Source organism: Antechinus flavipes, chromosome 1 (genome assembly GCF_016432865.1).
Source record: "Antechinus flavipes isolate AdamAnt ecotype Samford, QLD, Australia chromosome 1, AdamAnt_v2, whole genome shotgun sequence".
Taxonomy (NCBI): domain Eukaryota; kingdom Metazoa; phylum Chordata; class Mammalia; order Dasyuromorphia; family Dasyuridae; genus Antechinus; species Antechinus flavipes.
The window spans coordinates 52,108,321-52,135,647 of record NC_067398.1 but is presented as its reverse complement, the minus strand read 5'-3'; the positions used below and the strand labels follow the sequence as shown (position 1 = coordinate 52,135,647).

The 27,327-nt window shown below is 37.9% G+C and overlaps 1 protein-coding gene across 2 annotated transcripts; it reads left to right on the top strand.

Moving 5' to 3' along the window:
• Window positions 1-27,000, top strand: TMEM40 (transmembrane protein 40). 2 transcript variants are annotated; one of them, XM_051982670.1, is made up of 13 exons: window positions 1-387; window positions 5,963-6,003; window positions 14,565-14,645; window positions 15,558-15,722; window positions 16,085-16,132; window positions 17,416-17,469; window positions 19,347-19,382; window positions 19,491-19,523; window positions 20,794-20,844; window positions 21,987-22,058; window positions 22,155-22,229; window positions 23,798-23,860; window positions 26,270-27,000. In XM_051982670.1, exons 1-13 carry the CDS (start codon window positions 308-310, stop codon window positions 26,287-26,289), a joined length of 819 nt encoding a protein of 272 aa, XP_051838630.1. In that variant the 5' UTR covers window positions 1-307; the 3' UTR covers window positions 26,290-27,000. The 2 variants fall into 2 exon arrangements, with proteins under 2 accessions (XP_051838630.1, XP_051838639.1); XM_051982679.1 differs by lacking the exon at window positions 5,963-6,003 and having other exon boundaries at window positions 5-387.
• Window positions 27,001-27,327: the final 327 nt, after the last annotated feature.

Below are 27,327 nucleotides of genomic sequence, written 5' to 3'. Positions count from 1 at the left end.
GCCTCTGCCTCTCTTGGGCCAGAAATCCAGGGATCCCGAAGACAGGGAAGCTAGCCTGTGGGTCTGTTTGCTCCAGTGAACTAGATAACAGGATATCAGGAGCTCCAGCCTCCCTTGGTGGCCCATGTCCTTGAAGGGGACCCACCCCCCTAGAAGAAAAGAGCCTCAAGAAAAGAGGAACAAGATTTAACTATAGAGATGAGTCAGGGTATGGGGCCCAGCAGGGAGGGAGCTGCCAGAGTCATGTGTTGCTCATTCAGAACCGTCATCGTCATGGTGCTTGGATGGGCCTGCCCTCTTCCTTGATATGTTCTTCCCTGCCCATCCTTGCCACAATCCTCTGAAGCACATAGCAGCAGTACTCAACGTCCCTGCTTCTGAGAACAGGTACAATAGATACTCTGCTGGTTTTTCAATGGGGTTGTGGTTTCCTCTGAGTTATCGAGGGGAATGGGGAGTTTGGGGGGAGAGAAGGAAGGAAGGAAGATTAAGGGCAGTTTGCTTATGAGTTCTTTCCAATTAACTAGTAGTGACTTGTTTTCTTGAGGGGGGAAGCCTAATTATTATTGGGTATTGTCTTCCCTATTCTTGTGTACTTTTCTTACTAGAAACTTTGAAACCTTTTTGTTTTGTGGTAGAAATATACTGGACTAAGGCTGGAGAATTGGGTTCAAGTCTTGACTCCTCTCCTGATAGGCTGTGTGATCTTGGGCAAGCCATTTCATGTTTAAAGGTCTTGATTTCTTCCTCTATAAAACAGGATTTAGACTAGGATCAGGTCTTCTCAATCTAGCTTATTATATAAACTTGTTTTTTAATTTCATAACTATATTTGAATGCTTTTGTAATTTTACGAAATTTTACATGCTATATTTTATTTTATGTATTTAAAAACATGATTCCAAGAAAGGGTCTATGGACTTTATCAGATTGTCAGAAGGGTCTATCACACACACACACACACACACACACACAAGAACTTTTGAAATAGATTATCTCTAATATATTTTGGAGTAGCTATTTGGTACTTAGAGCATCAAGTTTAGAATCAGGATGTCTCATCTTTTTTTTTTTTTAATAGCTTTTTATTTACAAGATATATGCATGGGTAATTTTTCAGCTTTGACAATTGCCAAACCTTTTGTTTCAATTTTTCCCCTCCTTCCCCTTACCCCCTCCTCCTGATGGCAGGTAGACCAATACATGTTAAATATGTTAAAGTATAAAGTCTCATCTTTCTTAATTCAAATCTGGCCTCAGATACTTTCTACCTGGATGACTCTGGGCAAGTCACTTCTCCCTGTTTGCCCCAGTCTCCTCATCTGTATAATAAGTTGGAGAAGGAAATGGCAAAATAACTCCAGTATAATTGCCAAAGAGTCTTACATGATTGAAATGGCTAAACAACAATAAGTAATATATCTTTGGACTTTAAAATGTTCTGTGTTCCAAAGGGCCTTCCATATCTGACATTTGATGTCTTAAGGTCCCTTCCAGTTCTCATATTCTATGTTCTAAGTTCTTACTAATGACTTTTCTGCCTCTGACATTCTAAAGCAATCCCCTTCTAATTTCACCAGTGTGTCTACTCAAAAAAAAAAAAAAGTGAAATTTCTCTCAAATGTATGAAATTAGCATTCTTTTCTAGTCCTAGAAAATTAAGGGGACCCTGACTATTAAAAAAGTTATTTCTAAGATTGATTCATTTCTTTTGGGATGATAAGTCCCAAAAGTTTCCTTCTCCCAAATCTTCTCTATGCTCATATTTTAGGTGAAATCTTTGGGTTTCTTGGCAAGAACTCACCAATACAGCTGATAAGAATCTCAAAGAGTCACAGTATTTTAATATTCAAAGTGATCTCAGAAGCTAGTAAGTCTCATTTGAATCTAGATGGAATCTATTCTATGGTATCCCTAATACAGTGTCATCTAGGGTCCACTCAGTGTTATCCATAACATTTTAGGAATCTTTATAAGAAGACTCATCTTCCTGAGTTCCAATCTGACCTCACATACTTCCTAGCTGTGTGACCCCGGGCAAGTCATTTAACCTTGTTTGCCTCAATTTCCCCATCTGCAAAATGAACTAGAGAAAGAAATGGCAAACCAACCTAGTATCTCTGCTAAGAAAAACCCAAATGGGGTCAGGAAGAATTGGATACAATGAAAGAATGATTAAACAAGAACATTTTTAGACAGTTGAATATAATTTTCCTTTCTACAGCTTTTACCCATTTTTCCTCATTCTGTCCTCTGAGAAAAAATAAGACGATCTTGCTTTCACATTACAGGCTGTAAGACACTTGAAGACAGCCATTAGGATCCCTGTAAGCTTTCTCTTCTTCAGGTTAAAATTTAGGATAGGTGCTTGGATATCAGGAACTCCAACTTCTGGGTTCACTTCTGTGAGGCCCATTGGGTATCCAGAGGGTCAGGGGCATATAGGAGATATGGGCCGGGTAACAGAACCACACATTTGGGAAATCATGAAGAAACAGATTTTGAGTGGAAGAGACTAGCATATCTAGAACAATCCTCTCATTCTGTTCCTTAGAAATTAAATGATTGTTTACTACTGGAAAGACAGACTTAAAGAGCAGGGTATGATGATTAGAATGCTGAAATTAGAATTAGGAAGAACTGACTTCCAAACCCACTTAAGAAATTTATCAGTCCAATGACTGAATGAGTTGTAGTAGCCTAAATTTAGAGATAGAAGGGATCTTAGAAGTTAGATCTAATGTGCCTTCCTCATTTTACAGATGTTAGAAATAAAAATTTCAGATCCAAATCCTTGGAGTGAGTGGAGGAAGGTTATCATGTTTCTTGCAAGAAGCAGGTACCATACGTCTTTGAGAAGGCACAAATGCAGTTCACAGAGGCTAAAAACAGCAGTTACATTCCATACTCTCCCCTTGCCTCCTCATCCCCTCTTCAGAATTGGAGAAAACCCTTCCAGAATCTATATTTCATTACATTTCCACTATATGCAGTCCTTGATGTTTCCATGTTTCCCCCCCTCCTCTTACCACATCATCATATGTTCAAAGATGGTGGATGTCTCCTCCTTAAGGGAGGAGCAGTTAATACACATGAGCCTTATTAACCATCCTCAATTAAAAATTTAGCTTGCCCAAGGCATAAATCTAGGTTATTTGCACTTAACCAGCACCTGTGGTTACTGCTGTTAACTTAAGACTTTTTTTTTTAACTGAGGCAATTAGGTTTAAATGACTTGCCCAGGGTCACATAGCCAGGTCTTATTAAGTGTCTGAAGACAGATTTGAACTCAGGTCCTCCTGACTTGAGGGTTGGTGCTCTATCCACTGAGCCACCCAGTTGCCCCAACTTAAGACATTCTTTAACTCTTTTCAGCCAGAGTGTACTGACCCTGAAATTTATATCACATTCTTTTCTACTATGGTAACAGAAAGGGAGGCTGTGAAACTGAAACTTTTCAATTATGGAAACAAAACCTTATAATTTTACTTCTCCCATAGATAAAGAAATTGAGGCCCAGAGAGATTAAGTCACTTCTTGAAGGTTACAAAGTCAGAATTTGAACTCAGGTCTAGAGCAGTTTATAGAGTGTCAAGCCTGAAGTCAAGAAGAATTGCATTTCTGAGTTCAAATGTAACCTCAGACACTCACTAGCTATGTGAACTTGGGCAAGTCACTTAACCCTGTTTGCCTCAGTTTCCCCATTTGTAAAATGAGTTAGAGAAAGAAATGGCAAATCCTTCCAGTATCTTTCACCAAAAAATCCCCAAATGGTGTCACAGAAAATCTGACACGACTGAACAACAACCTCTGAACTCCAAATCCAGCACTCTTTTCAAAGAGCTACTTAATCTCAGTTTCTCCATATATAGAATGGAAATAATGCTCCCCAAAAGATTTTGATTACAGGAATGTTGTGGACATCCAGTGAGACAATAATCCTTTGCAAACTTAAAGTGTTATATAAATGTTATTTAAGTATTGTGTTAACTTATGGTTAGCATTGCTCAAGTCCACATAACTGGTAAATATGATAATTAAGACTTGAACTCAGGTCTTTTTAGCTCTCAAGTATGGCATTCTATTCATTACATACCAATGGAGTCAAATACATGAACAGCAACCCTTTTTAGTGCTGTAGAACTAGATTAAAACATAATTGGGGATCTTATGATGAAGAGAGCCATCTCACCCAGAGAGAGGACTGTGGGAACTGAGTGTGGATCTTGTTGTTGTTTGCTTGCATGTTGTTTTCTTTCTCATTTTTTTTTCCTTTTTGATACGTTATTTGTTGTGCAGCATGAAAATTGTGGAAATAGGTATAGAAGAATTGCACATGTTTAATATATATTGGATTACTTGTCACCTAGGGGAGGGGATAGGAAAAGTGAGGGAGAAAATTTGGAATACAAGATTTTGGAAGGGTGAATGTTGAAAATTACCCATGAATATGTTTTGAAAATAAAAAGCTTTAACACACACACACACACACAAAAACATAATTGAGAAATACTGAACAAAATAAATCAAAATACAATGGAACATAAATAATGTCACTGTGATTTTCTAAGTCAGCGAGGCCCACTGGGATTCTTATGTATTCTTATGTTTAATGGCTCCATTTCTATTGTGGTTGACCCAAGACTATTCCTCTTTCCCTGGCCTTCATTTCTTCATTCATAAAAGGAATATAATAGTTATCTTCTCTAACTCCCAGGGTGCTGAGGGAGGATCAAGTAAGATAACAGTATGTCTTTCTTCTGAACTGTATAAAGTGCATGGTGATGGAAAAAAAACAAAACAAAACAAAGTGACATTTGTTTTGTTACTGTTAAGTATTTTTCAGTCATGTCCAACTCCTCATGACCTTGGTTAGGGTTTTCTTGACAAATGTACTGGAGTGTTTTCCTATTTCCTTCTCTAGCTCACTTTACAGATGAGGAAACTGGGGCAGAACAGGGTAAAGTGACATGCCCAAGATCACCACCAATCCTAGTAAGTGTCTGAGATTAGATTTGAACTCGGGAAGACGAGTCTTTCTGATTCTGATTCTGATTCTGATAGGGGTTATTTTGGTCCACTGCACCCTAACAGTTAATGAGATAGAATTTAATAAAAACCAAGGGATAAATCTGGTTTCAGGGGATTATGTTCATTGACTCATTAAAAGAATATTCATGGAGCCTCACCTTAGTGCCTCTGAAAGGAAAAGAAACTACATAGGTTGTAGTTGGAACAACTTTGGTTTTGGTTTCTGTATCTTGGGTGTTTAGTAATAGTAAGTGCTTGGTTGATTGATGATTGAGGAGGGCTCCGTTGACTGGTCAGTTAAGAGCTTAGACCCTAACTCTAATTTAGCCCCTGCTGTGAGATTTTGGAGAGGCTGATTTCTTTCTTTCTTCACCTCTGAAACATACAGGAGTCAGACTTGATGAGTTTCCAGAGATCCTTTTGTTCTGCAATTGAGGATTCTATGAATCCTCACTGTGAAGGGGTGCGGAAGAAAGAAAAAGAAAATTAGGCAGTAAGCCCCTTCATAGTGAGGATTATTTCATTCTTTGTATTTGTATGTAGGAAGCCATTGCTTGCCCTTGGGACCAAGTTTCTAGTTTATCTACTGTCTCTGGAAGGACAGATTGGCATTTGGCATCAGAAAGCAAGCATATGTTAGTGGGATGCTAAGCACTTTACAGCTGGATGGCACAGCGGATAGAGTGCCAGGACCTGGAGTCAGGAAGACAAATCTGACCTCAGATCCTTCCCAGATGGGCGATCCTGGGCAAGCTACTTCAGCTTGTTTACTTCGGTTTCCTCACCTAAAAAAAAGGGGGGAGGAAAGAAGGAAATGGCAAACCATTCTAGTATCCTTGCCATGGAAACCCCACATGGGGTGACAAAGAATAGGACATGACTGAAAAATGACTGAAAACAACAAAACAAATGTCACTTTGGTTTTTTCCAGCTGCCACACAGAGCAAAAGACTTCGTGCTGTTCAAAACAAGGTCAGATTGTTATCTTACTTAATCCTCCCCCAGTACCTTGGGAGCCAGAGAAAGTAACTCTTACATTTATTATATGAATGAAGAAATGGAGGTCAAGCAGGAGCCTTATGATCCCATAAGGATAATATATACAATCCCAGTAGGTCTCAAGGACTTAGAAAATTACATATTTAATTTTCCACAACAACTCTGGGAGAAAGGTACTGTTATTATCCCTATTTTACACTTGAGAAAACTGAGACAGAGGCTAAGTGACTTGTCCAATGTCACAGAGTTAGTAACTGTAGTTGAATTTGAATTCAGATCTTCCTAACTCCAGACCTATGTCCCTATTCACTGATTCACCTGCTACCTCTAAGTATTTGGGATAGAAAGAATGCTAGAAGGTGGGAGACAGGCCACTACAGGAGGTGAAAGTAGGGAAGGGCTAAGGGGCCAAAGACAAAATTCTCTAACTTGGAAATTTTGCAAAGACTCCTGAATACATGTAATTTTAGATTCTTAGAATCCTGGAAAATTAGAGTTGGAAGAGACCTTGGGGATTTCAAAACCAAAACCTTCATCTGGAAGTCAACTTTTCCATGGAAGGATCATGGATATGGAGGGGAAAGACCTCAGCCACCATCTTGTCCATTCTTTGCTTTTACACACGAGGAAATATAAACCCAGAGATGAAGTGACTTAGCAAAGTAACAAAAGCATATTGGCAGGACCAGGATCTGAAGCAGAAATACAGCCACTCCAAATCTCTCTTTCCTGAGTCTTCACTGCTGTCCTAATCTATGGATTAATTGTGTGACATCTGGGGAACCTGTCTAGCCTACTGACACATGAAACATGAGGAAACATTTTCAAACAGATAAAGTGCTACATGAATGTGAGCTATTATTAATTATTAAAATTATCAATTATCTTTAGTAATATTATTAATATTTCCCCTTCCACGTGTCTACTTCTCTCCTTTAAAGGGTAATATAAGGACCAGGAGGGTGGAAGGGAAGACTCCTGCAAAAATATAACATTTATTCAGATCTGTCCCTGATCTTGTCAAACTGAAGTTTGGTGTTCAGTTTGGGTCACATGATCCTTTAAGGAGGATGAGTACTGGATCTGGGAAAGGTCTGGAGATCTTGCCAGATCTGGAGAGTCATGGAGGAGAGAAGATTTGAACGTTTGAAGAACCGTCCCAGAAAGAAGGCATTCCATTTGTTTTTCTTGGCCCCAGAGGGCAGAACTCAGGAGCAAGACAAGGAAGTTAGACTTGACATCAGGGGAAAAAATTTCTTATTGGTGGAGCTGTCCAAACATGGAGTTTATCTTTAATAATTTATTTAATAATTTACCGCCATCTTAGTCCAGGTGCATCCTGGTGGCAAATGCTAGAACTGGATCAAGTTCAAGGTTTGAAAAAGTTAATTCAGCTGGGCAAATTGACAGAAACCCTTTTACTCAAAATAAATAAACTCTGAGAAAAGCAATATAAATATTCAACAAGTGAAATAAGTGCAGCTCTGCAGGGCCACCTCCTCCCCCCATCCCCACCTAGGGCCATATTTAAAAGTCAGTAACAACGGCCTCCCAGTGGGAATAAACAACTCAAGATTTGGAAATGTTAATTAAGGCCTCCCTCCTCCTCCCCGGTTTCTAATGATTCCCTTCCAAAGTGGACCTTAGGCCCTTCCCATTCTCGGTGGTGACCAAGGGCTACTCACATACTTTAAGTAACTAAAGCCTCTTAGTCTAATCACTCCCTTATGCCTAAAATCTGGGCTTAAAAAAACAAAGATCCCTCCCTCCACATAAACACAAGTGTGGCCCTGTGTAGAATTAGTCATAAAGAGAACTGGACTGGTGGTCCCTACGATTTCCATCAGTTCTCAGACTCCAGGGTCCTTTGGGAATAGTCCCGACTTCTAGGTTATCATTGGCTTTCCATGGGGTCATGGGCAAGTGCTTCTTCCCTTTGAGCCCACTTGTTCATGCAGTAATCTCACCTGTCTCCAGGGGAGGTGAGGGAGTAGAAGTGGGAGAGGTCTTTCATGCTATAATAATTTCCCAGCATCCTTGGGAGAATCTATAGAATGGGGATAATCTCCTATCTACTTTAAAGACTAGCTGTGAAGGTGGCAGTTTTTATAGATTACAAAGCACACAGCAATTTAGGCTGGTAGATGGCGGCTGGGGCTTCCAGGAAAGCCAGGAAGGTCTGGACCCAGATCCTGTTGTGGTCACTCACTAGGGCTGTGAATATGGGGGACTGGCTTTGCTTTTTTTTTTTTTTTTTTTTTGGCTTTGCTTTTCTTAAGCTCCTGATCTATAATAGGAATAATACCTGTAACACTCACCACAGTGGGTGAGACTCTAGAGAGCACTTTGTAAATCTTGACAAGCTCTCTAAGGGTGAATACAAACAAGTTTTGTTGTTCAGTCATTTTTCATTCCGGTCTGACTCAGGTTTTCTCGGAAAGATATTGGAGTGGTTTGCCATTTCCTTCTCCAGCTCATTTTACAAAAGAGGAAACTGAGGCAAACAGGATTAAATGACTTTCCCAGAGTCACACAGCCAATAAGTGTCTGGGAGGCAAATTTGAACCAATGAAGATGAGTCTTTCTGAATCCAGGTCTGGAGCTCTAACTACTGAACCACCTAGGTGCTCATCATAGTAATTGAGCTATGCCTGTTGTCTCAGAGCTAAAAAGTACCTCGGAGATCATTTAATCCAGCCCCATCATTTTGCATTTAAGAAAAAAGAGCCCCAGGAAAAGGAGCCATTCTCCAAATTTACCTAGAGAGTTTGTGGTAGAACCAGATCTCCTTGACCTCTTATAAGACCTGTAAATTTCCATTGCACTTTCCATTACAGATAGCATGGAATTGCAGGATTTGAACTATTTATCTCTATTTTCTCTATTTTTATCTTTCTATCTGTCTGTATTTCTTTTTATCTAGTATTTATCAGTCACTTTTTATCTTTATCATTTGTCTATTTCCCAATCTTTTGCTATCTGGTATCTATTGACCTTTATTTAGCATTTATCAATCTACTATATCAAATTATTACTCTCTCTCTCTCTCTCTCTCTCTCTCTCTCTCTTCCGTTCCTCTCTCCTTCCCTTCCTTCCTCGCCATTTCTTTTCATTAACATTTTCTTTTCCCTATCTTCCTTAAAATGTAAATATTTCAGGGACAAAGAAAGTATTCAGGGTCACTCAAAATTATCATGTTCTTTTATCTTGTTGGGAGAAAAAAGTCCTAAACTCTTAGAAGGGGAGGAAAGGCCATTGAAAAGCAGGATATAGGGCAGAAAGTGAAGGTCACACTATTAATCTCCTAGGCACTGGAACCATGTGTTAATTTTTTTCCACACCCCTAGCTTCACATGACTCCAGTTAGAGAAACTAAATCCTGCAGAAGCCTAAAATAGCCCAAGAGTCTGAGGAATGTACTATTAAATCTGAGAGAGCTCCATTAGCTTCCCTTGTGTCATTGTCAAGGTCTAATTATATCTGTTCTATATATAAGTCATGCATAACTGTAATTACTGTTTGTTACCTACCATACTTGGCTTGGACCTGCTCTCCAGTGCTCAGAACTAGAGGACAAAAGTTGGGATCTCCTGGAAGAGCCCTCAACATGCTGGTCAATGTTTGGGGTACAGTGGACTAATCTTATATGATGTGGCTTAAGGGAATGAGCCTAGAAAGATGTGGGGGGAAATGGATCCGTAATCTCTTAAAATTCCATGTTTCCTTCAAAACTCGGCTCAAACCATCTTCTATCTACAAGAAGCCTACAAGCAGATTGATAACTGTAGTCATTTCAAAATAGTGATGAGCGTATAATTGATACTTTGACTCATCAGCAACACAGTTATAGAAATCTCTGTAATTTCTATTTTGACAAAGTCACCTGGTGGTACTGCTAATACAACTAAGTTTGGTTGTCTGAATTCCAAATTGAAATAAATACTAAATTTCGGTTAAAAGTAAGAGAAAATAAGGATGCATTTCATTTTTCCATCTAAGTTCATAGACCCCCTGTCCTATATCCATAAAGTTCCTTGGACCTCAAATTAATTTAAGATCCTATTGTCTACTCGAAGACATATCTTGGAGATGTTCTTTTGTTTTCATTCACACAGTTCCCTCCTCACGTCCTCACCCTAAATCAAGCCCATATCATCTCACTCCATCAACTATTACAACTGCCTCTTAATTGGGCTTTTGCCTCTGATCTCTTCCCTCTCTCATTCATCCTGCATAGTGCTGCCAAAGTCATTTTCCTAAATCACAGGTCTGACAATATCACTCTTCTCCTCAAGAAATTTCAGTAGCTTCCTATTATCTCTAGGAACTCTATAAACTTTGTTTGGCATTTGAAGTACTTCCTAAGCAGGTCTTTTCCTACCTTTCTAATCTTTTTACATATTACTCCTTTCCATAACCTCCGTGGTCAATCTTTGCTGACCTATTTAGTATTTTTTAAATCTCCAAGCCTTTCTTTGGATTGCCTGCTCTATAGGCTGGCACTCCTCCTTCAGACTTTTAGAATACTTGAATTCCAGTTTCCACTTTCTCTCTAAAACTATTTCCATCTACTGTTGGAATCCTTACAAAGTGTTAAGTCATTAGAATTGATAGAGACAATAATTATCTAATTTAGCATGGTTCAGTATGATTGATCTGATCCTACAAGGAGATGTTATGGGCCAGAACTTGAAACAAGGTACTAAGTGGAATTGAGGAGACAATGTTTAAATCTAGTTTAGAATTGATTAAATCCTACAACAAATAATGGTTTCCCAGTGATATAATGATTGGTGTGTACTCAGTGTACAGCATATAAGCAAGAAGCTCTTAGGGCCAGGGACCAAAGCCCACTCTCGGAGGCAGAGACAGATTCATTCCATATTCCACCTTTGTGCTGACTGGAGACATTCGGAGGGGCTGAAGCTCAAGACTTTGAAGGACACAGTAAAAGATTTGAACTTTTAACACCTGGCTGCTTTTGGGGTGATTATTATATTGAACTGAAACTCAGGCTGCCTCCAGAAACCTCCCCAAGAAACCTGCTCACAAAGAATCATCATATATTATACAAAAGAAGAGAATACCACAATCTACTTCATTTATTTACAAATTCTAGCTCCCATTAGAATGTAAGCTACTTGAGGAGAAAAAACTTTGTGAGTTTTATTTTCCTTTGTTTGTACCCTGAGAGCTTAGCTCAGTGTCTAACAGATAAATGATAAGTCCTAATAAATGCTTGTGTATAAATCAATTCATCTATTCTGAATTAGTTCATAGGAGAAAAGGGAGGTCTAGGGAGGCACTATAGAAATGCTAGCAATGATGAACGTTTTTAGCATTTGTGGAAATGTTTTCCATGATGGTATAATGTATACACACACACACACACACACACACACACACACGGCATGTACATATATCTACATAAAACACATCATATATACATATGTGTATACACACATACATACAATTATATATGTATAGACAAAATTACATACATATGTATATACACATATATATTACATATATATATAATAAATATATATATGGGCATTGAATTGCTTGCCTTCTGAATGAATGGAGGAAAGCTGGAGGAAGAGAATTGGAATTGAAAATTTTTAAAATTAATATTAAAAAACATTTTTAGCTTTGAGTTCAATGAAAACCCAGATGGCCTGCTTATTACATCTGTGTATGATATGAATCCATGATGTAGAAAGGAAGAAAGCTAATGTGTTTGGTGACACAGTAAATATTGCTTACATGCATATAGGCCTTCAAAAATTGCTCAGAACATTTTATCCATTTCCTGTTTTGGGATCTTATGAGTTAGGTATTACAGATATCAATCGATAAATATACATTAAATGCCTACTTTATGCCAGGCACCACGCTAGTCACTGGGAACACAAAAAGGACAAAATGCTATGGTCTCCTCAAGGAGCTTACAGTCTAATGAGGGAGATAACTTGTGAGCTAGATGAAGGATGAAGAAGACATAATAGACAGAGGGAAGGCACTAGACTTAAGAAGGGTTAAGGAAGCTTCTTGTGGAAGGTGGCATTTTAATTACGGCTTGAAGGAAGTTAGGGAAGCAAACAGGCAGAGATAAGGAGAGATGAAAACAAAAACATCACTCCAAGCATGGGGAAAAACCAGTGAAACTGCACAGTGAAAAGCTGGAGTGTTTCATTAGTGAGAGTCAGGAGGCCAGAATCACTGGATTGAAAAGTATATGGGGGAGAGTAAAGTATATAGAGACAAGAAGGGTAAGAAGGGATGGGATTTTGGGTAAATGTAGAATTTTATACTTGTTCCTGTAGATAATAGAGAATCACTGATGAAGGATGACCTGGTCAGATTTGTGCTTTAGGAAATTTAATTTGACATTTCTCTGATTGATCTGTGATTCTGTTCACCACAGGTGCTTCCCCAAATGTCTTTTATCCCTTCTCAGGCCTCCTAAAACTCCCCTTGCTTTTACCCTCTCAGCTGAGTATGTGGACTCCTACGTCACTGAATACTTGAAGCCCCTCACTAAGAGCCTTCTCTTCTCCCCCTTCCACATCTCCCTTCACTGAGATTCTTTTGCCATTAGTTACTCTTCTCTGTCTCACACAATGACCCTTCTTGACAAAGCACATCCTTCTATATTTACAAGTGATCACATACCAGTCCATCTTTTCTAGATGACCCCACTCTTAGTATCCATCCTCTCTCATTGAGTCTCTCTCTCTCCTTTTCTATATGCTGCTATAATACGATATAATATAATGTAATGTGATATAATATAACATAACAACATAATACAATATAATATAACATAATATAATGTAATATGATAACACAAGATGATACAATATAATATAATAATAATTAATAACTATAACATACCTTCTGCATGGCCTCCCTGCCTCAAGTCTCTCCCTATTCCAATCCATCCTTCCTAAAATGTAAGGGTAACCATGTCACTCCCCTATTCAATAAGCTGTGGTGGCTCCCTATTACTTCTAAAGTCAAATATAAAATCTTATTTGGCTTTTAAAGCCCTTCATAGCCTGGCCCCTTTCTAACTTCTCAATCTTTCTCTAATTTATTCCTTTCTGTGCCATTTACAATCCAGTAGCCCTGGGCTCCTTGCTTTTCCTTGAACAAAACAATCCTCTTTCCAGCTCCAGATATTTTCATTGGCTGAACCCTAGGTCAGGAACTCTTTCCCTCCTCATCTCTGCTTCCTAGTTTTTTTGATTTCCTTAAAGTCTTAACTAAATTTGCATCTTCTGCAAAAAAGACTTTCATAGTCCTTAATCTCTGCATCTTTTCTCTGAAATTACTCTTAATTTATCATATATATATGACACATATAGTAGTAGGTATTCAATCTATGGTATTTGACATCTAAGTGTAGGATGGATTGGACTGGGAAGGCGAGAGGGAATTACAATTGGTGATGGAGGCCTGTGCCATAGTGATGGCAGTGTCCAAAGAAAGAAAGGGGAATGTATCAAAGAAGCTATAGATTGGATATGGGAAGAGACAGTGAGACAGAGTGAGGAGTCAAGGATAACAATTAGGTTTGATGTCTTTTTGACCAAGTGGATGGTTGTTCTCTCAACAGTCATAAGGAAGTTTGGAATAGGAGAGATTTGGGAAGAAAGATAATGAACTCCCTTTTGGACATGTAGAGTTTAAGATGTCTATAGGACATCCAATTTGGCATGTTTATTTTGCATAAATTTTTATTTTATTTGTATTCCTCATTTGTAGAGCTATACTATTGGCATTATTATCCCTATTCTATAGAAGAGAAAACTGAGGTCTACTCTGTAATGACAAGGAGATCTTAGAATCATATTAAAATTAGAAATCATAATTGAATCTATGGTAGCTGATGAGACTTCCCCAGCTAGCAAGTATCAGGCTGGAAGCCAGGTTTATCTTACTCAGACTTCAGCACTTTCCCCACTGCTCCATATTGTCTCTCTCAGGAATACCAACAACAAATTACAACCATAGCTGACATTTATATAGGGCTTTAAGGCTTATGAAATGCTTTTAGAGGCAGTTGGTGGCACAGTACACAATGCATAGAATCTGGAGTCAGGAAGATCTGTATTTACAATTGGCCTTAGATACATACTAATTATATGACCATGAAACAATTGCCTCAGTTTCCAGAATTCTAAAACAGGGCTAATAATTGTATCTACCTCCTGGAGTTGTTATGAGGATCAAATGAGATTCTATTTGTAAAATGTTTAGCACAGTGCCTGGCACATAGTAGGTGCTTAGAACAGTGCCTGAGATACAGTAGATGCTACAAAAATGCTTATTCCATCTCTATATGGGTCATCTAACTTTTTCCCTCCTATACAAGGGAAGGGACTTGCCCAGGTCATAGGGATTAAATGTCAAAATTAAGATTTGAATCCATTGTCCAGTATTCTTCCTTCTAAAGATTCCAGATGGCATTGCATAGCACTAAACTGAAATGAAGACTCTAACATAACTCTATCATTGTTATTCTGCAGAGAAAGCCATGGCTACTTCAGGAACACCCCCTCCACCTTGGGATAAGCATGATCCCCTCCAGGAAGATGCAGAACAACCAGGTTAGACCAACCACATCTACCTCTGATCTCCAAAAGACAAAGGCCACATAACAGGATCTTTGGAGGAAGAAGCTCTTTGTTGGGGGGAATGGGGAAGGATGACTTTGGCCCAGTGTATCTTTCCACTGCCATTGATCTGATCTGAGGGCTGTTCTCCTTTACCTAGTTCCTTATGAGTTCCAGATGCAGATATTTCCTGGGCTCTAATCCTATCCCAGGATGGAATCTTGGAGCTCCTCAATGGGTTGGGGCTGGGATAAGTCTAGACAAAGAGGGCTCACTATGGTTCAGGAATAGGGATTATTGGAAAAAAATTGTTCTGTTCCCTTTCCCTTTAAGGGAGATAAGGCCAGTGGCCATAAGATTCCCCAAGTCTTATTTAAATACTTATCTAAATATTCTCATAGTCCTTAGCACAGTGCTCTGCCCACCATGGATGTTTCTTAAGTAATTGTTGGATTTGTCATACTAAACAGCCAACTGGTGAAAGCCACGGTGGGATGGATCAAAGATTTGGGAGTACAGGTGGAAATAAGGACTTAGAACCATCTGATGTTCTCACTATTTGCTCACTAGACTTCCAAAGACTCTCAAGGTCACGTAATGCATTGTAGTTGTGGACAGAAACAAAGATGAAATAATCAGTAAGCTAATTATTCCTTAGATTGTTTGGGATTTTAGAAGTGGATCATATAGTATAAACTCATTTGTAAGTCTATATTACTGGTGTTATTATTCCCATTTTACAGAGGAGGAAATTGAGGCTTCCTCTGTGATGGCCTCTGCTCACCAAAGTTCAAGAGGACTCCTGATTGGGTGAAAAAGCCAGAAATAGTGTAGCAATCCCTGATTTCTGATGTAAGAGGATGAGGGTAGGTCTGATTAAAGTCTGCCATCTTACATATTTCACAGAAAAAGAAACCAAAATCCATGAAAAAGAAAGGGAGTATCCTCTTTCAAAAGGAGAATATACAAATGATACTTCTTCTTGCTTTCCGTCTCCACCACCACCACCACCACCACCTTCATCATCATCCTCTTCATCATCATCATCATCGTCGTCGTCATCATCATCAGGTAAAACAATTTTCACTTTTAATCTACTTTTCAAAAGTTTTTATTAATATTTTCTGTTTCTTACATCACCACATTATGTCAATTATCCCTTCCCTAGCCTTTGTTATTAGTAAATAATCCTTTGTTTGGATTCCTTAAGCTTTGAGCATAGTTTACTACTTGAAAAGGTCAATATTCTCATTTGTTCCATTCCATATACCTCTTGCCTTGTGTTCTTTGTCTTCATGAAACATAGCCCTGATGTTGTGGTTGTTTAATAGTAATTTTGTTGTTTTTATTTTTAACATTTTTATTATTCTTTAATTTAAAAATTTTTATTGACTTTCTGTGGTTATTCTCAAATCTGGACTCTGTTCTTATAGACAGTGATGATGACCAACTCCATGGGATCAACAGAAAACCCCATCCAGGTGAGCTCGCTAATAGTGACTCGCTAAATAGTCAAAGTTGACCTGAGTGGAAGGGGAAAATCAAAGCCCTAGATTAGGATTTGGAAATGGAGCTATGGCTGTGATACTGCACTAGACAGAGCAGAAAGTTTATCCCATTTCAACTTTTTAAGATATTCAATTGGGAGATGGTAGAAGAGTAGGGAAAAATCGCTGGCCTTTGGACAGAAGTAACCATATGGGGAGAGACTCAAGCATGCTGGGCCATTGGTGGATGCTGCTGGGATGACCATCCCCTCAGGATACAAGAAGATGATCCAGGTCTAAGATTCACTTGATTCAGTAAGATATTGCTGAAAAGGGGAGAAAATAATTGACTCAAAGTGTTCTTTTAAAATTTTTTCAATAGTATATTGAATTACTTTCCCAATTACATGTAAAGATAGTTTTCAATTTTCATTTTTGTAAGACTTTGTGTTCCAAATTTTTCTCCCTCCCTCCCTTACCTGCCTCCTCTCCAAGACAGCAAGCAATCTGACATAGGCTAAACATGCGCAATCCTTCCAAATATATTTCCGTATTTGAATTGGTGGATTATTCTTGCTAACTTATTTTAATTACTTTAACTTGCTAAAGCTTCCGATCACAACTGCTCCCAATGTCCTTTACATTTTAGCTTCCTCTTGCAAAGCCCCAGTCACCCCAATCTTAGAAGAGATACTAGAGCTTTTCTGTGTACAGAAATCTCTTCTATAAGTATCCTGACAGGCAGTCACCTGATGAAATTCTCCCTGGGAGGGAAATCCATTCCATGGTTGGAAGGCTCCAATTGTCGGTTTTTCCTCGTATTGAGCTGAACACAATGTGCCCAAACATACCTTCCAACTGAACAGACCAAGTCTTCTCTTCCCCCTTGGATTGATAACTTCTAGAGGTTCTAACCATTGCCAACCATTCCAACCAAAGCATAGAATGCTCTCGTTCCTCCATTCTTCCCATCCAATCCCATTCTACCCTTTAAGACATGGCTAGACACTGTGATTCTATCCTTGAGCCCCAGCAGATGGAATATCTCTCGATCACATTTTCTCCCCATTCACTTTTCCCCTTACATTCCAGTTACTTGGGTTCATGGTTCTTCTTTATTGCTAGATGGTAAACTCTATGGAGACAGGGACCAAGGCTTAGCCATTTCTGTGTTCTCTCTGGGTGCCTAGTAAAAAGGTTTGTACCTTTTTTTTGCTTAATATTTTTTATTTAAATAACAATAAGTTTGCATAATAAATGCCTCTGTTCTCATCCAGATATTGTCAAAGGTGAACCAGTGATTAAGAAGGATGAACTTCAGCTCTATGGAGGTAACTCAAATCAACTCAACAGACATTTCATAAAATCATAGATGGAGGGACAGCTAGATGGTGCAGTGGATAGAATGTGAGCCCTGAAGTCAGAAGGACTTGAGTTCAAATCTGACCTCAGACACTTAACACTTCTTAGCTGTGTGACCCTGGGCAAGTCACTTAACCCCAATTGCCTCATGGGGAGAAAATGATCATAGATGAAGAGCTCGAAATGTTCTTGGAGACCATCAAATTCAACCCCCTCATTGTACAGGTGAGGAAACCAAGGGTGGGACAATAAGTAATATGCCCAGGATCTCACAGCTACAGTAAGAGGTTGGATTGGAACTCAGGACTTTTTAATTCCAAGTCATATATGTTCACTCTCTCTCTTAATTCCAAGTCATATATGTGCTCTCTCTCTCTCTCTTTATATACATACATACATACAAATATATATATAGTACGTTACTTTACTAATTGTTAAGAATATAAGGACAAAAATCAGGCAACTCTTGCCCTCTTCTGTTGGGGAGAGGAGGAAATTTAATTCTTACACAGGTAAATACAAAATTAATAAGTTGATTAACTGATGAGTAAGTAATTTATTGATAATTAATAAGAAATCATTTTAATGTGATTCAGCATTAACCACTGGGTGGATGAGGAAAGATTACCATGATTTCAGAAGCAGCCAGAATGAAATCCTCTTGGCAAGAAAATAATCAGCAGAGTGCTTTCCAGAGGAATGTTAGTAACTCACTTTTAGAAAGTAACTTAGAAAAAATGCTGAACTTGTAATCAGGAAGTCTTGAATTTGAATCTCAACTCAGACATTTGCTAGTGGTAAGACCCTGGGCAAGTCATTTAACTTCTCAGTCTCAGTTTCCACATCTGTAAAGTGGGGATGATAATGGCACCTCATCCCGGGATTGTTGTGAGGATCAGATAAAGTAACACATATAACCTCAAAGTGCTACATAACTGTTATCCATGATTATTATTTGTATTTTATACAGTAATCTCAAGTTTATAATATGTTTTATATATTATCTTGTAACAATAAATTCTTAATATCATCATTTTGGAAATATAGTAACAATATAGTAAGAATGACCAGAAAAATTCCTTGTTTCTCTGGGAGGCAAAGAAATAAAATTGAGTCTGATGTCCTAGAAAAAGCAACTTATTCATGTTAAAAAGAAAATGAGCTTTAATTTCTCTTTGAACTCACTGCTTCTTAACTTAATAGTAGCATAATCTAGGCATTCATTATCTATTAAACTCTAAAAATAATTGTTTTTTCTTGTTCGAAATCCTGCATCAATTGGTTCTTTGCAGTTAGACAGTTTCCATTAGTCACTTTATAGGACGTCTAGGCAATTTTTATAAAAACCTAGGTCTTCATGTTTTTGACAACTACTCAGTGCTCATCAATATGTGTGTATGTGTGTATAAAACTCTTATGTTTCCTGAATAGTATGCTACTTAAAATGTTTTCCTTAAAATTAAATGCTATGGATGAATGAACATGTTTCCTTTCAATACTTAAAAAAAAATAGTGAAAGCAAGAAAACCACCATATAAATGTCTATTTATACATACTATAATAATAAGATTAGATGCAATTATAATTCATATCTAGAAACCATGAATGATTTAATCAAAGATAGATTTGGCCATCATTGGGTGTTCCAATAAAATGTGAATATATATGAAAGTGGTTTCATAATTGTTTATATATTATTATGGAAAAAAGCATAAAACCTTTTGCAGTTTCCCATTTCTACTGTATTTCACTTGCAACCTATTTTTAATAAAGTTTATATATGTTAAAAAATGTAATAATGATAGCTAAATACTGATAATTTTTATTTGTTTTGGGGATGGGATAGATGCATCTGGAGAGATAAAACCCTATGATGAATCAGGTAAATATCCTAGTTACAAGTTTGTCATTATTGGAGAAAAAATGTGTTTTCCATATTGTTGTTTGATTATGGGAGAGCAGAAACTAATGTTTAATTCCTTTTTTACAGAGCTCAGAAGAAGAGAAGTTATACCATCAGAAGGTAAATATATAAGTCGTGGGGGGGTTTTGTCGTTTGTCCTTTGTTCTCAAAGAGGACCATGATATGAAAACAGATGTGGGGTAAAACATTGCCAGAGACGTTCAAAGGCTGTGGGTAGCAAGTAGCACAACACCACAGGGTGATCCTATAGATAGGACCTACTTAATGGGATTTGAGGTACACTGGGAAGGGGTCTCTGTCCCTTAAAATATCTCCTTTCCTACCTGACAGCGTCTGACATGCCACCAGTCCTTCACTTGCATCTTTAAGGGTTCTTGGGCAGTAGTGTTAGTCAAATGTGACTTTTATTTGAGTCTAAGTCTTTGCTCTATCATCTGTTAACTGTATGACCCTGGACAAATCACTTCACTTTTCACTTAGTAGCCATTTCATGGGTAATGATCTTATGAGATAATAAATGTGAGGTACTTTTTCATTGTAAGGTACTATATAAATGGCAGCTATTGTTGATGGTGATCCTTTGTCTTCAAAGAGGAAAAATGACATTGAAGTGATTGCTATAAATCCCCTTAGGAGTGGCCACTGGAAGCCATTATTATCTATCCCCTTATCGGAGAGTTTACAGAAAACAAGCTATCTGGAGAGCAAAAAGGCACTAGGGAAGAAAGGAGGTGGGAAGGCACTAAAATCAAACTTTATAGACACCTGGAATTTTGCCAGCTGCAGGCTAGCCTTTGCAGCTTAATCATTTGCTCACTTATTGAATACCTACTGTATATAGAACATGATGTTAGGGGCTAGAGGAAATTAACAAAAATTAAGACATGGTGTTTGCTTTCAGGAATTTTTACAATCTGTGGAAATGTTTTGTTTGACTCAGAATATATATAATGGGTTTTTTTGTATTTTTGGTCTTATCAGTGGGTAGGCAAAGGAGTTGAGGAAGAGAGAAATTTGGAGCTTAAAATTAAATATATGCATGTACATGTATAAGGAAACTTTACAGGCTAGTATGTGATGCTATCAAAGGACTTAAAAGGCATAAGTGGTAATGTCAATAAAACTTACCATGGGTTTAGTCAACTAAATACTCTATTTGGTGGCTTGCACTCCCTGGCTTATCTCATAGTATGAGCTTGCAGACCAAATGAATCAAAGCTATTCCTTTGGCTCAAGAAGACACATCCATTGCATTGAAAGAAGAAAATTAATTAGAAAATATTGAAAGAAAAGAAATTAATTTTTCAAGGGAAAACCACTCTTTGAAAAGTCATCATTGTCTTAACATAACCATCCTTTTGTTTTAAAGAGCCAGAAATAGAAGATACTCAAGCAAGAAGAATGAACATAAAGAAAGACGGTAGGAAACTTTCAACACATCTCAAAGCTGCTTCTTATTGTTTCATAGTCAGAATTTTCAACTGAGTGGACCACATCCTATTGTGGTTTATGGTTCACACTTGGGTAATAAAAATGGGATGGGAACATTGACCACCTTCCCATACTGCTGAGATATTAATTAGCTTTAAAATGTCGACAGAGTCACTTTTCCTTTCCCTTGTATATAAAATGAAGGAGATGGATTAGATGATTTCTAAGACCTGAATTCCCTCTGTGGTCTAATATTTAATGACTGAATAGAAAATTTAACAGAACTATGGAAACCAAAAGATTAGGGGATGGAGAGATCCCTGAGAAGGTCTAAAGTTGGAAGAAACTTGGAAAAAATAGTTTTGATGACATTTTTCAACTCCAAAGGATGGCTATAGTCTGAACTTATATTCAATTCTTTGGTTAGACTAGATCAAGGGGGTCAAATTCCAGAGTAAGCATTATCTTGGGAAATATTATTTCCTAAATTTGGGAAATGTTAAAAAAAACTAAATAAAAATATAATACAACATAGATAATATTAATTTGTTGTTTTCTTAGTCAATGTACTACTTTCAATTTGAGTTTGACACTATTGAATTAGATATGGTCTTTGCTTACTCTTAACATTCTAAGATTCTAAGGATTCTCTGTCAGGAAAGGAAAATTGTATATGATGTAAATAAAATAGGAATGGGACAAAATGTTGGCATTAATTGAGGGTCTGGGCAGTAGTTGGTAAAGCAGAATTCATAAGCTTGCAGGATTTCCTTTAGTCATAATATTCATTTTGAGCCAGAAAAGATGTTAGCAGCTGTTTAGTCCAACCCCTACATTTTTACAGGTAAGGAAAGTAAAGTCCAGAGATTCCCAGGTGGAACATGAGTTTAGATATAGCCAACATTTATGAAAGGCTTACGTGTGCAGAGCAGCATATTAGGAAAGATAATTTTTAGATATGACATGTTCTCTGTTTTCATGGAGTTTATAATTACAGATAGTAAAGTCAGTGATCCACTGGAGATTCCATATTGGAAATACAGCAATTCCTCTAGTTATTTAAAGGGATAATTTTTGTTGTCAGGCTGAGTGAGCGGACCAGAGATTAATTTTTGATTCTTGCCTTTTCAGATGAATTTTTCCATTTTGTCCTCCTTTGCTTTGCTATTGGGTCCGTGCTAGTCTGTTATCACTACTATGCAGGTAAGACCAGCTTGGGGAGAAATGAGGAAAAGCAAGAGAGGTTTGTCTGAGCTCACACAAACACTAACCCACATTCTCCTTTGCTTGACTTTCCAGATTGGTTCATGTCTCTGGGTGTTGGGCTGCTAACCTTTGCTTCTCTGGAGACGGTTGGAATATATTTTGGCCTAGGTAAATAAGACTTTAAGTACTCATGGATATGGGTGGTCCCACATATTATAACTGTGCTAGTCCAAGACACATAGTGCAGAAGTCACCATGTTATGATACTGGTATTTATTTCCTCACTTAGGATTTATATCTCATGTATGTCTTTAAAAGAATTTCAGAGCACTTATAAAATTGAATAGAATAACATAAAAAGGACAGCTTAAAATGAAAAAGGAACACAGAAATAGATGTTAAGAGATACCTGAAAAAATTAATTACTCAAGTTAGGCACGATGTGTAGCTCTTAATTTCTCGGCAATTCAAAAATCCATTAATTCGTTCCCTCAACAAGTATTCATTGGGTTCCATTTGTCAAGGTCTCATGTACTATGGGGGAGACAAAGATAAAGGAAATATAATTTCTTTTCTCCGAAGTTGCAATCTGGCATGGAAGGTAAGGATATGTGCACAGATAACCAGAAGACAATGTATAACATACATGAACAACAAGAGGATCCCACAATATTAATGGGATATAGCAATAATGCCAAACTAACTTAAACTCTAGATTACCACTCTAGAATCTGACTGATTTTTAGACTTTCTTGCTTGACAAAATGTCAACCCTGTAGGAAGGCTAGCATCCAAAAGCCATCACCAGGGGGTTTATAAGTTCATTATAAATGAGTTTTTCAGAGGTTTTCCTGATAGCAGACTTTAATATAGAGCCAAAAGGAGAGAGCATGAGACCAAAGCCAAGAGAAGGGTGTTAAGGGGGAGGACAGAAAGACACTCGATACAAACTTTCCTTTGTATTTTGAGAAGAATACTAGACATGTGGCTGTAACCAGGTCACCCCATCTTGTTGCTTCTAGCAGCTACCTAGAACGTGGGTCCAGAAGCAGAAGAAATTGCTGTCCCACTCCACATTAAAGAGTAAGGTCAAGTGAGACTATGATCTGTGACCTTTTTTTAAAGGCCATGACTAGCAATTCTTGCTTCTGAGGCAAATTCAGGCAAGCGAATAATTGGAGGGGTAGAATGGAAGTACAGAGAATAGACTGCCTTGATTAATGGAATTGCTCTGGGTGGTAGGGAAAGATGTGTCTAAGGAGCCAGGTCTATGAATCTGAAAGTACTTTAACCAACAATTCCTGACTCCCAAACTCCTGGAGAAAATGGGGTAAGAAGAGAGAGCAGCAAGCAGAAGGGGAGATAATTGTCACAGTAAAAGAACTGGAGTGTAACACCCTAATGAAGTTGCCCTTCAATGATAGGGGTTTGTGGGGGACAGTGAGGAGTTGGGGGCAGTGGGCCAAAGGAAAACCACAGGAAAAAAGTAAGCTGCCTCATAGAGAATGGCGCCCTATGACAAAGTTCCAGTCACCCTGCCCTAGTTATTGCTCTGCCTTTAACGCCACAGAAAGCTTAGGGAATATCTCAGAGACATGTGGTCCTAAGGGAATAGGGGACCCTGGATTGGTAAGAAGGTCATTTGTCTTAATTATTGTGTTGTACTCTATACCTCTTAGAATCCTTCTAGTTTTAAATCTATAACTATAATGATTCCTGCTTTTGTTCCTCAACAGTGTATCGGATTCACAGCGTCCTTCAGGGTTTCATCCCCCTCTTTCAGAAAATAAGACTAATAGGTAACTTTTAAAAATTTCCTAAATCCTATAACTCCTTTTCTTTTCTTTTCTTTTCTTTTTTTTTTTTTACTCTTTTTTTTTTCATGCTTGTATACTGCTCTGGCAGAGCCTTCTCATTATAACAATGGTAATCCCTACCTTACTTGGTATCCACAAAGTACTTTGACATCCATGATTTCATTTGTTCTTTATAACAAACTTTGGGGAAAAGCAGGAAAAGAGTTTATTATTCCCATTTTTAGGTGAGGTAAGTGGGGCCCCAAAGTATAAAATCTGTCACCCAGCATCACAGAACAATTTAATAACAGATCCAACATTTGAACTTAGGGCTCCTAATTCTTCCTTTATAAGTTCCAGCTTGGTGACAAAGTGGATAGTGTGATAGTACTGGAGTCAAGAAGTGCTGAATTTGAATCCTTTCCCAAATAGTGACTAGATGTGTGACCTTGGACAATTCAACTAATTTCACTACTTCCTCAGCTTTCTCAGCTGCAAAAGAGAGGATTAGTCTAGACAGTGATTTAGAAGTTCCCTTTCATTTCTAAATCTGCGCCCTTCAAATCCTGCCTCAGACCCTTACTAGCAGTATGGTTTTGGCCAAGTCACTTCTCTGTAAGGATAATCATACGGGCTACATCTACTCATGAGCTTGTGGCATAGTTCAAATGAGGTGATACATTTGAATGGCGGCTGGGATGGTGTTATCCTAAGAGATGATTCCTTCTTAATGAGTCCTTCTGTTAAAAAGAAAATAATAGAGATGTGTGCTGGTAACAATTTAACCACCAAGTTTTTTGAAAGAAAAAAATCTACACAGATATTGGAATTTAATCTGCCTTATTAATATTTTCTTAAATATATCAATAAATAATAAATAAATATAATCAACAAAATAAATCAAGTTTGGTTTGCAGAGAGAGAGAAAGAAAGAAAAAGAGAAAGGGGAGAAGAGAGACAGAGACAGAGAGAGAAAGACAGAGAGAGAGAGACAGCGAGAGAGAGAGAGAAAGAGAGAGAGAGAGAGAGAGAGAGAGAGAGAGAGAGAGAGAGAGAGAGAGAGAGAGAGTGTTCTTTTATGTACTATATGAAAATAGAAGCTCACAAAAGCCTCGGGAGGTGAGCAAGGTTGATATTATCCCTACCCTCTCTCTATCCTTAACTCTAACAGGTCTAAAGCACAGTCTTAGTGTGTCACCATTAACAGCTGCATGACAGCAGAACTGAGACCAGAACTTCTGTCCATCTTTCTACTTTCCTAGAGTGATCTTGGGTAGCCATTCTGCCTTGCTGCTAAGCAGCTGAAAACAGCTCAATTCCATGGAAAGAGTGCTAGGTTTGATATTAGAGAGCCAGATTTCAAACCCTTATTCTGCTGCTTACTACCTGTATGTGGTTTTTATTTGTTTGGTTTTTGCTGAGGCAATTGGGGTTAAATGACTTGTCCAGAGTCACACGTCTAGGACATATTAAGTGTCTGAGGTCAATTTGAATTCAGGTTCTCCTGACTTCAAGGCTGGTTCTCTATCTATTGGGCTACCTAGCTGCCCCTACCTGTGTGATTCTGAAAAAGTCACAAACTTAAAAAAATGTTAAAGCTTTTTATTTTCAAAACATATGCATAGATAGTTTTCAGCATTCATCTTTGCAAAACCTTGTGTTTCAAATAAAAAAAAAAAACACTTTCAAAAAAAGGCAATTGGGGTTAAGTGGCTTCCCCAGGATCGCATAGCTATTAAGTATCTAAAGCTGTATTTGAACTCAGCCTCTCCTTACTCCAGGGCTGATGTGTGATCCAGAACACCACCTAGCTCTCCCCATTTTTTCAATTTTTTTACAGTCAAAATCTTTAGAATATCCTCATGGTTGCTCCCAGCTTTTGGATATCATTTTCTTCATCTGTACAATGCTGAATGGGATAAAAGGGGTTTTAAATTTGTTTAGGTTATGAACCCCTTTGACCTTCTGGGAAAGCCTACAGATTCTAAGCATAATTATTTTAAATGCATAAAATAAAATCCATATAACTGTAAAGAAAATCAATTAAATTGATTTACAAGAACTTTTTTTTTAAGTTGTCTAATTTCAGATTAAAGGTTTTTGGACCAGAGGATATCTAGGAGCCTTATAGCTCTGGCTCTATAACCTACAGGGGAAATATCTACATGTTAATAAAATATCAGAAAAATACCAAATATGATGAATTCAGGTTATATGGAGTTATTATGCTACAAAACAATGAAGTAATTAAGGATTAGATCCAATTAGTTCTAAGAAAAAATAAATTGGTCAGGTAGGACATCTTGGAGAAAAGAACACAAGGCAATGTAACTGATCTCTTTAAAATGCTGTAAAAGAGAAAGAGAAGCTGTTTTAGTCAACATCTCTTCCCATTCTGCCTTCCCCTCACAGGTTTCCGGAGGTCAGACTGAGAGGTTGGTTTTAGGGAGACAGCTGGCATCAGGTTGGATTTGGGATTGTCAATCCAGAAATCATAAATCAATCATCCCACAACAACACCAGGATAAAGGAACCCACGACCACCAACCCATGCCTTGATTAAACCTGTTGGAGAATACTTTGTCCTTCAGGATCACCTAATGAGTCTGAGTATTGGACCAGCCATAGTTGTCAGGTCCTAAGTTTAGATTGGTTTTATTCTAAGGATTGACTTAATAATGAAGGGGAGGGAAGGGAAATAGATGGAAGTGGAAGAGGACCCATGTCTTCCCACCTGACTGGTTCTGATTCTGAAGAAGAGAAGATTTCATTGGGAAAGCCTTGGGAGACAAATGGTCTCCATAGAATGTCATCAGCATTCCTCCCAGCTTTGGTCTGATCAAGGCCTTGACTATGACCTTCTTCTTCGGCTTCCTCTGTGCTAGACAATCTTTAACCAAGTGACATTTGTTGATCTGAACTGAAAGAAGAAAGAAATTGGCTGAAAAAAGAGTTGGCCAGACCCAGAACCATCATCTAAGCCAGAAGGGATGGGATACTTCCATCAAACTGTTGAGTCAGACAGAGATTTACAGTTTCTTCAATGATTCAAGCTGAAAACTATGACCAATGGCTACATAGGAAGAAATATATCATGCTGGGAGAAGAAAAAAATCAGAATAAATTGTTTATGATCATGAAAACAGTTGTTTGTGTCTTAAATCCTTCCCTTAGATTCAGTCATGTTACAGCTGCTGTTGACTTGATCTGATCCCAAGTACATTTCTCTTTTTCTCAGATTTGTACAACTTACTATATTATTCCTTTATACTTTTGGATTGTATTTCCTCAAGGCAGGATCATTCTCTCTACCCCCAGCTAGCCTCTTAAAGCCAGCCTCAGATAAAAATAAAGTATAATTTTAAACACTAGCTATGTGATCCTGGGCAAATCACTTCATTGTGTTTGCCTCAGTTTCCTCATCTGTAAAATAAGCTGGAGAAGGAAATGGCAAACCATTCCAATATCTT

Bases quoted from the DNA above. Each gene is read 5' to 3' on its own strand.
- TMEM40 (XM_051982670.1), top strand. From the start codon at position 308: ATGTTCTTCCCTGCCCATCCTTGCCACAATCCTCTGAAGCACATAGCA. The intron at 15,723-16,084 runs GTAAAACAATTT...CTGTTCTTATAG, and splicing joins GTCGTCGTCATCATCATCAG to ACAGTGATGATGACCAACTC. The intron at 22,059-22,154 runs GTAAGACCAGCT...TTGACTTTCCAG, and splicing joins CTGTTATCACTACTATGCAG to ATTGGTTCATGTCTCTGGGT.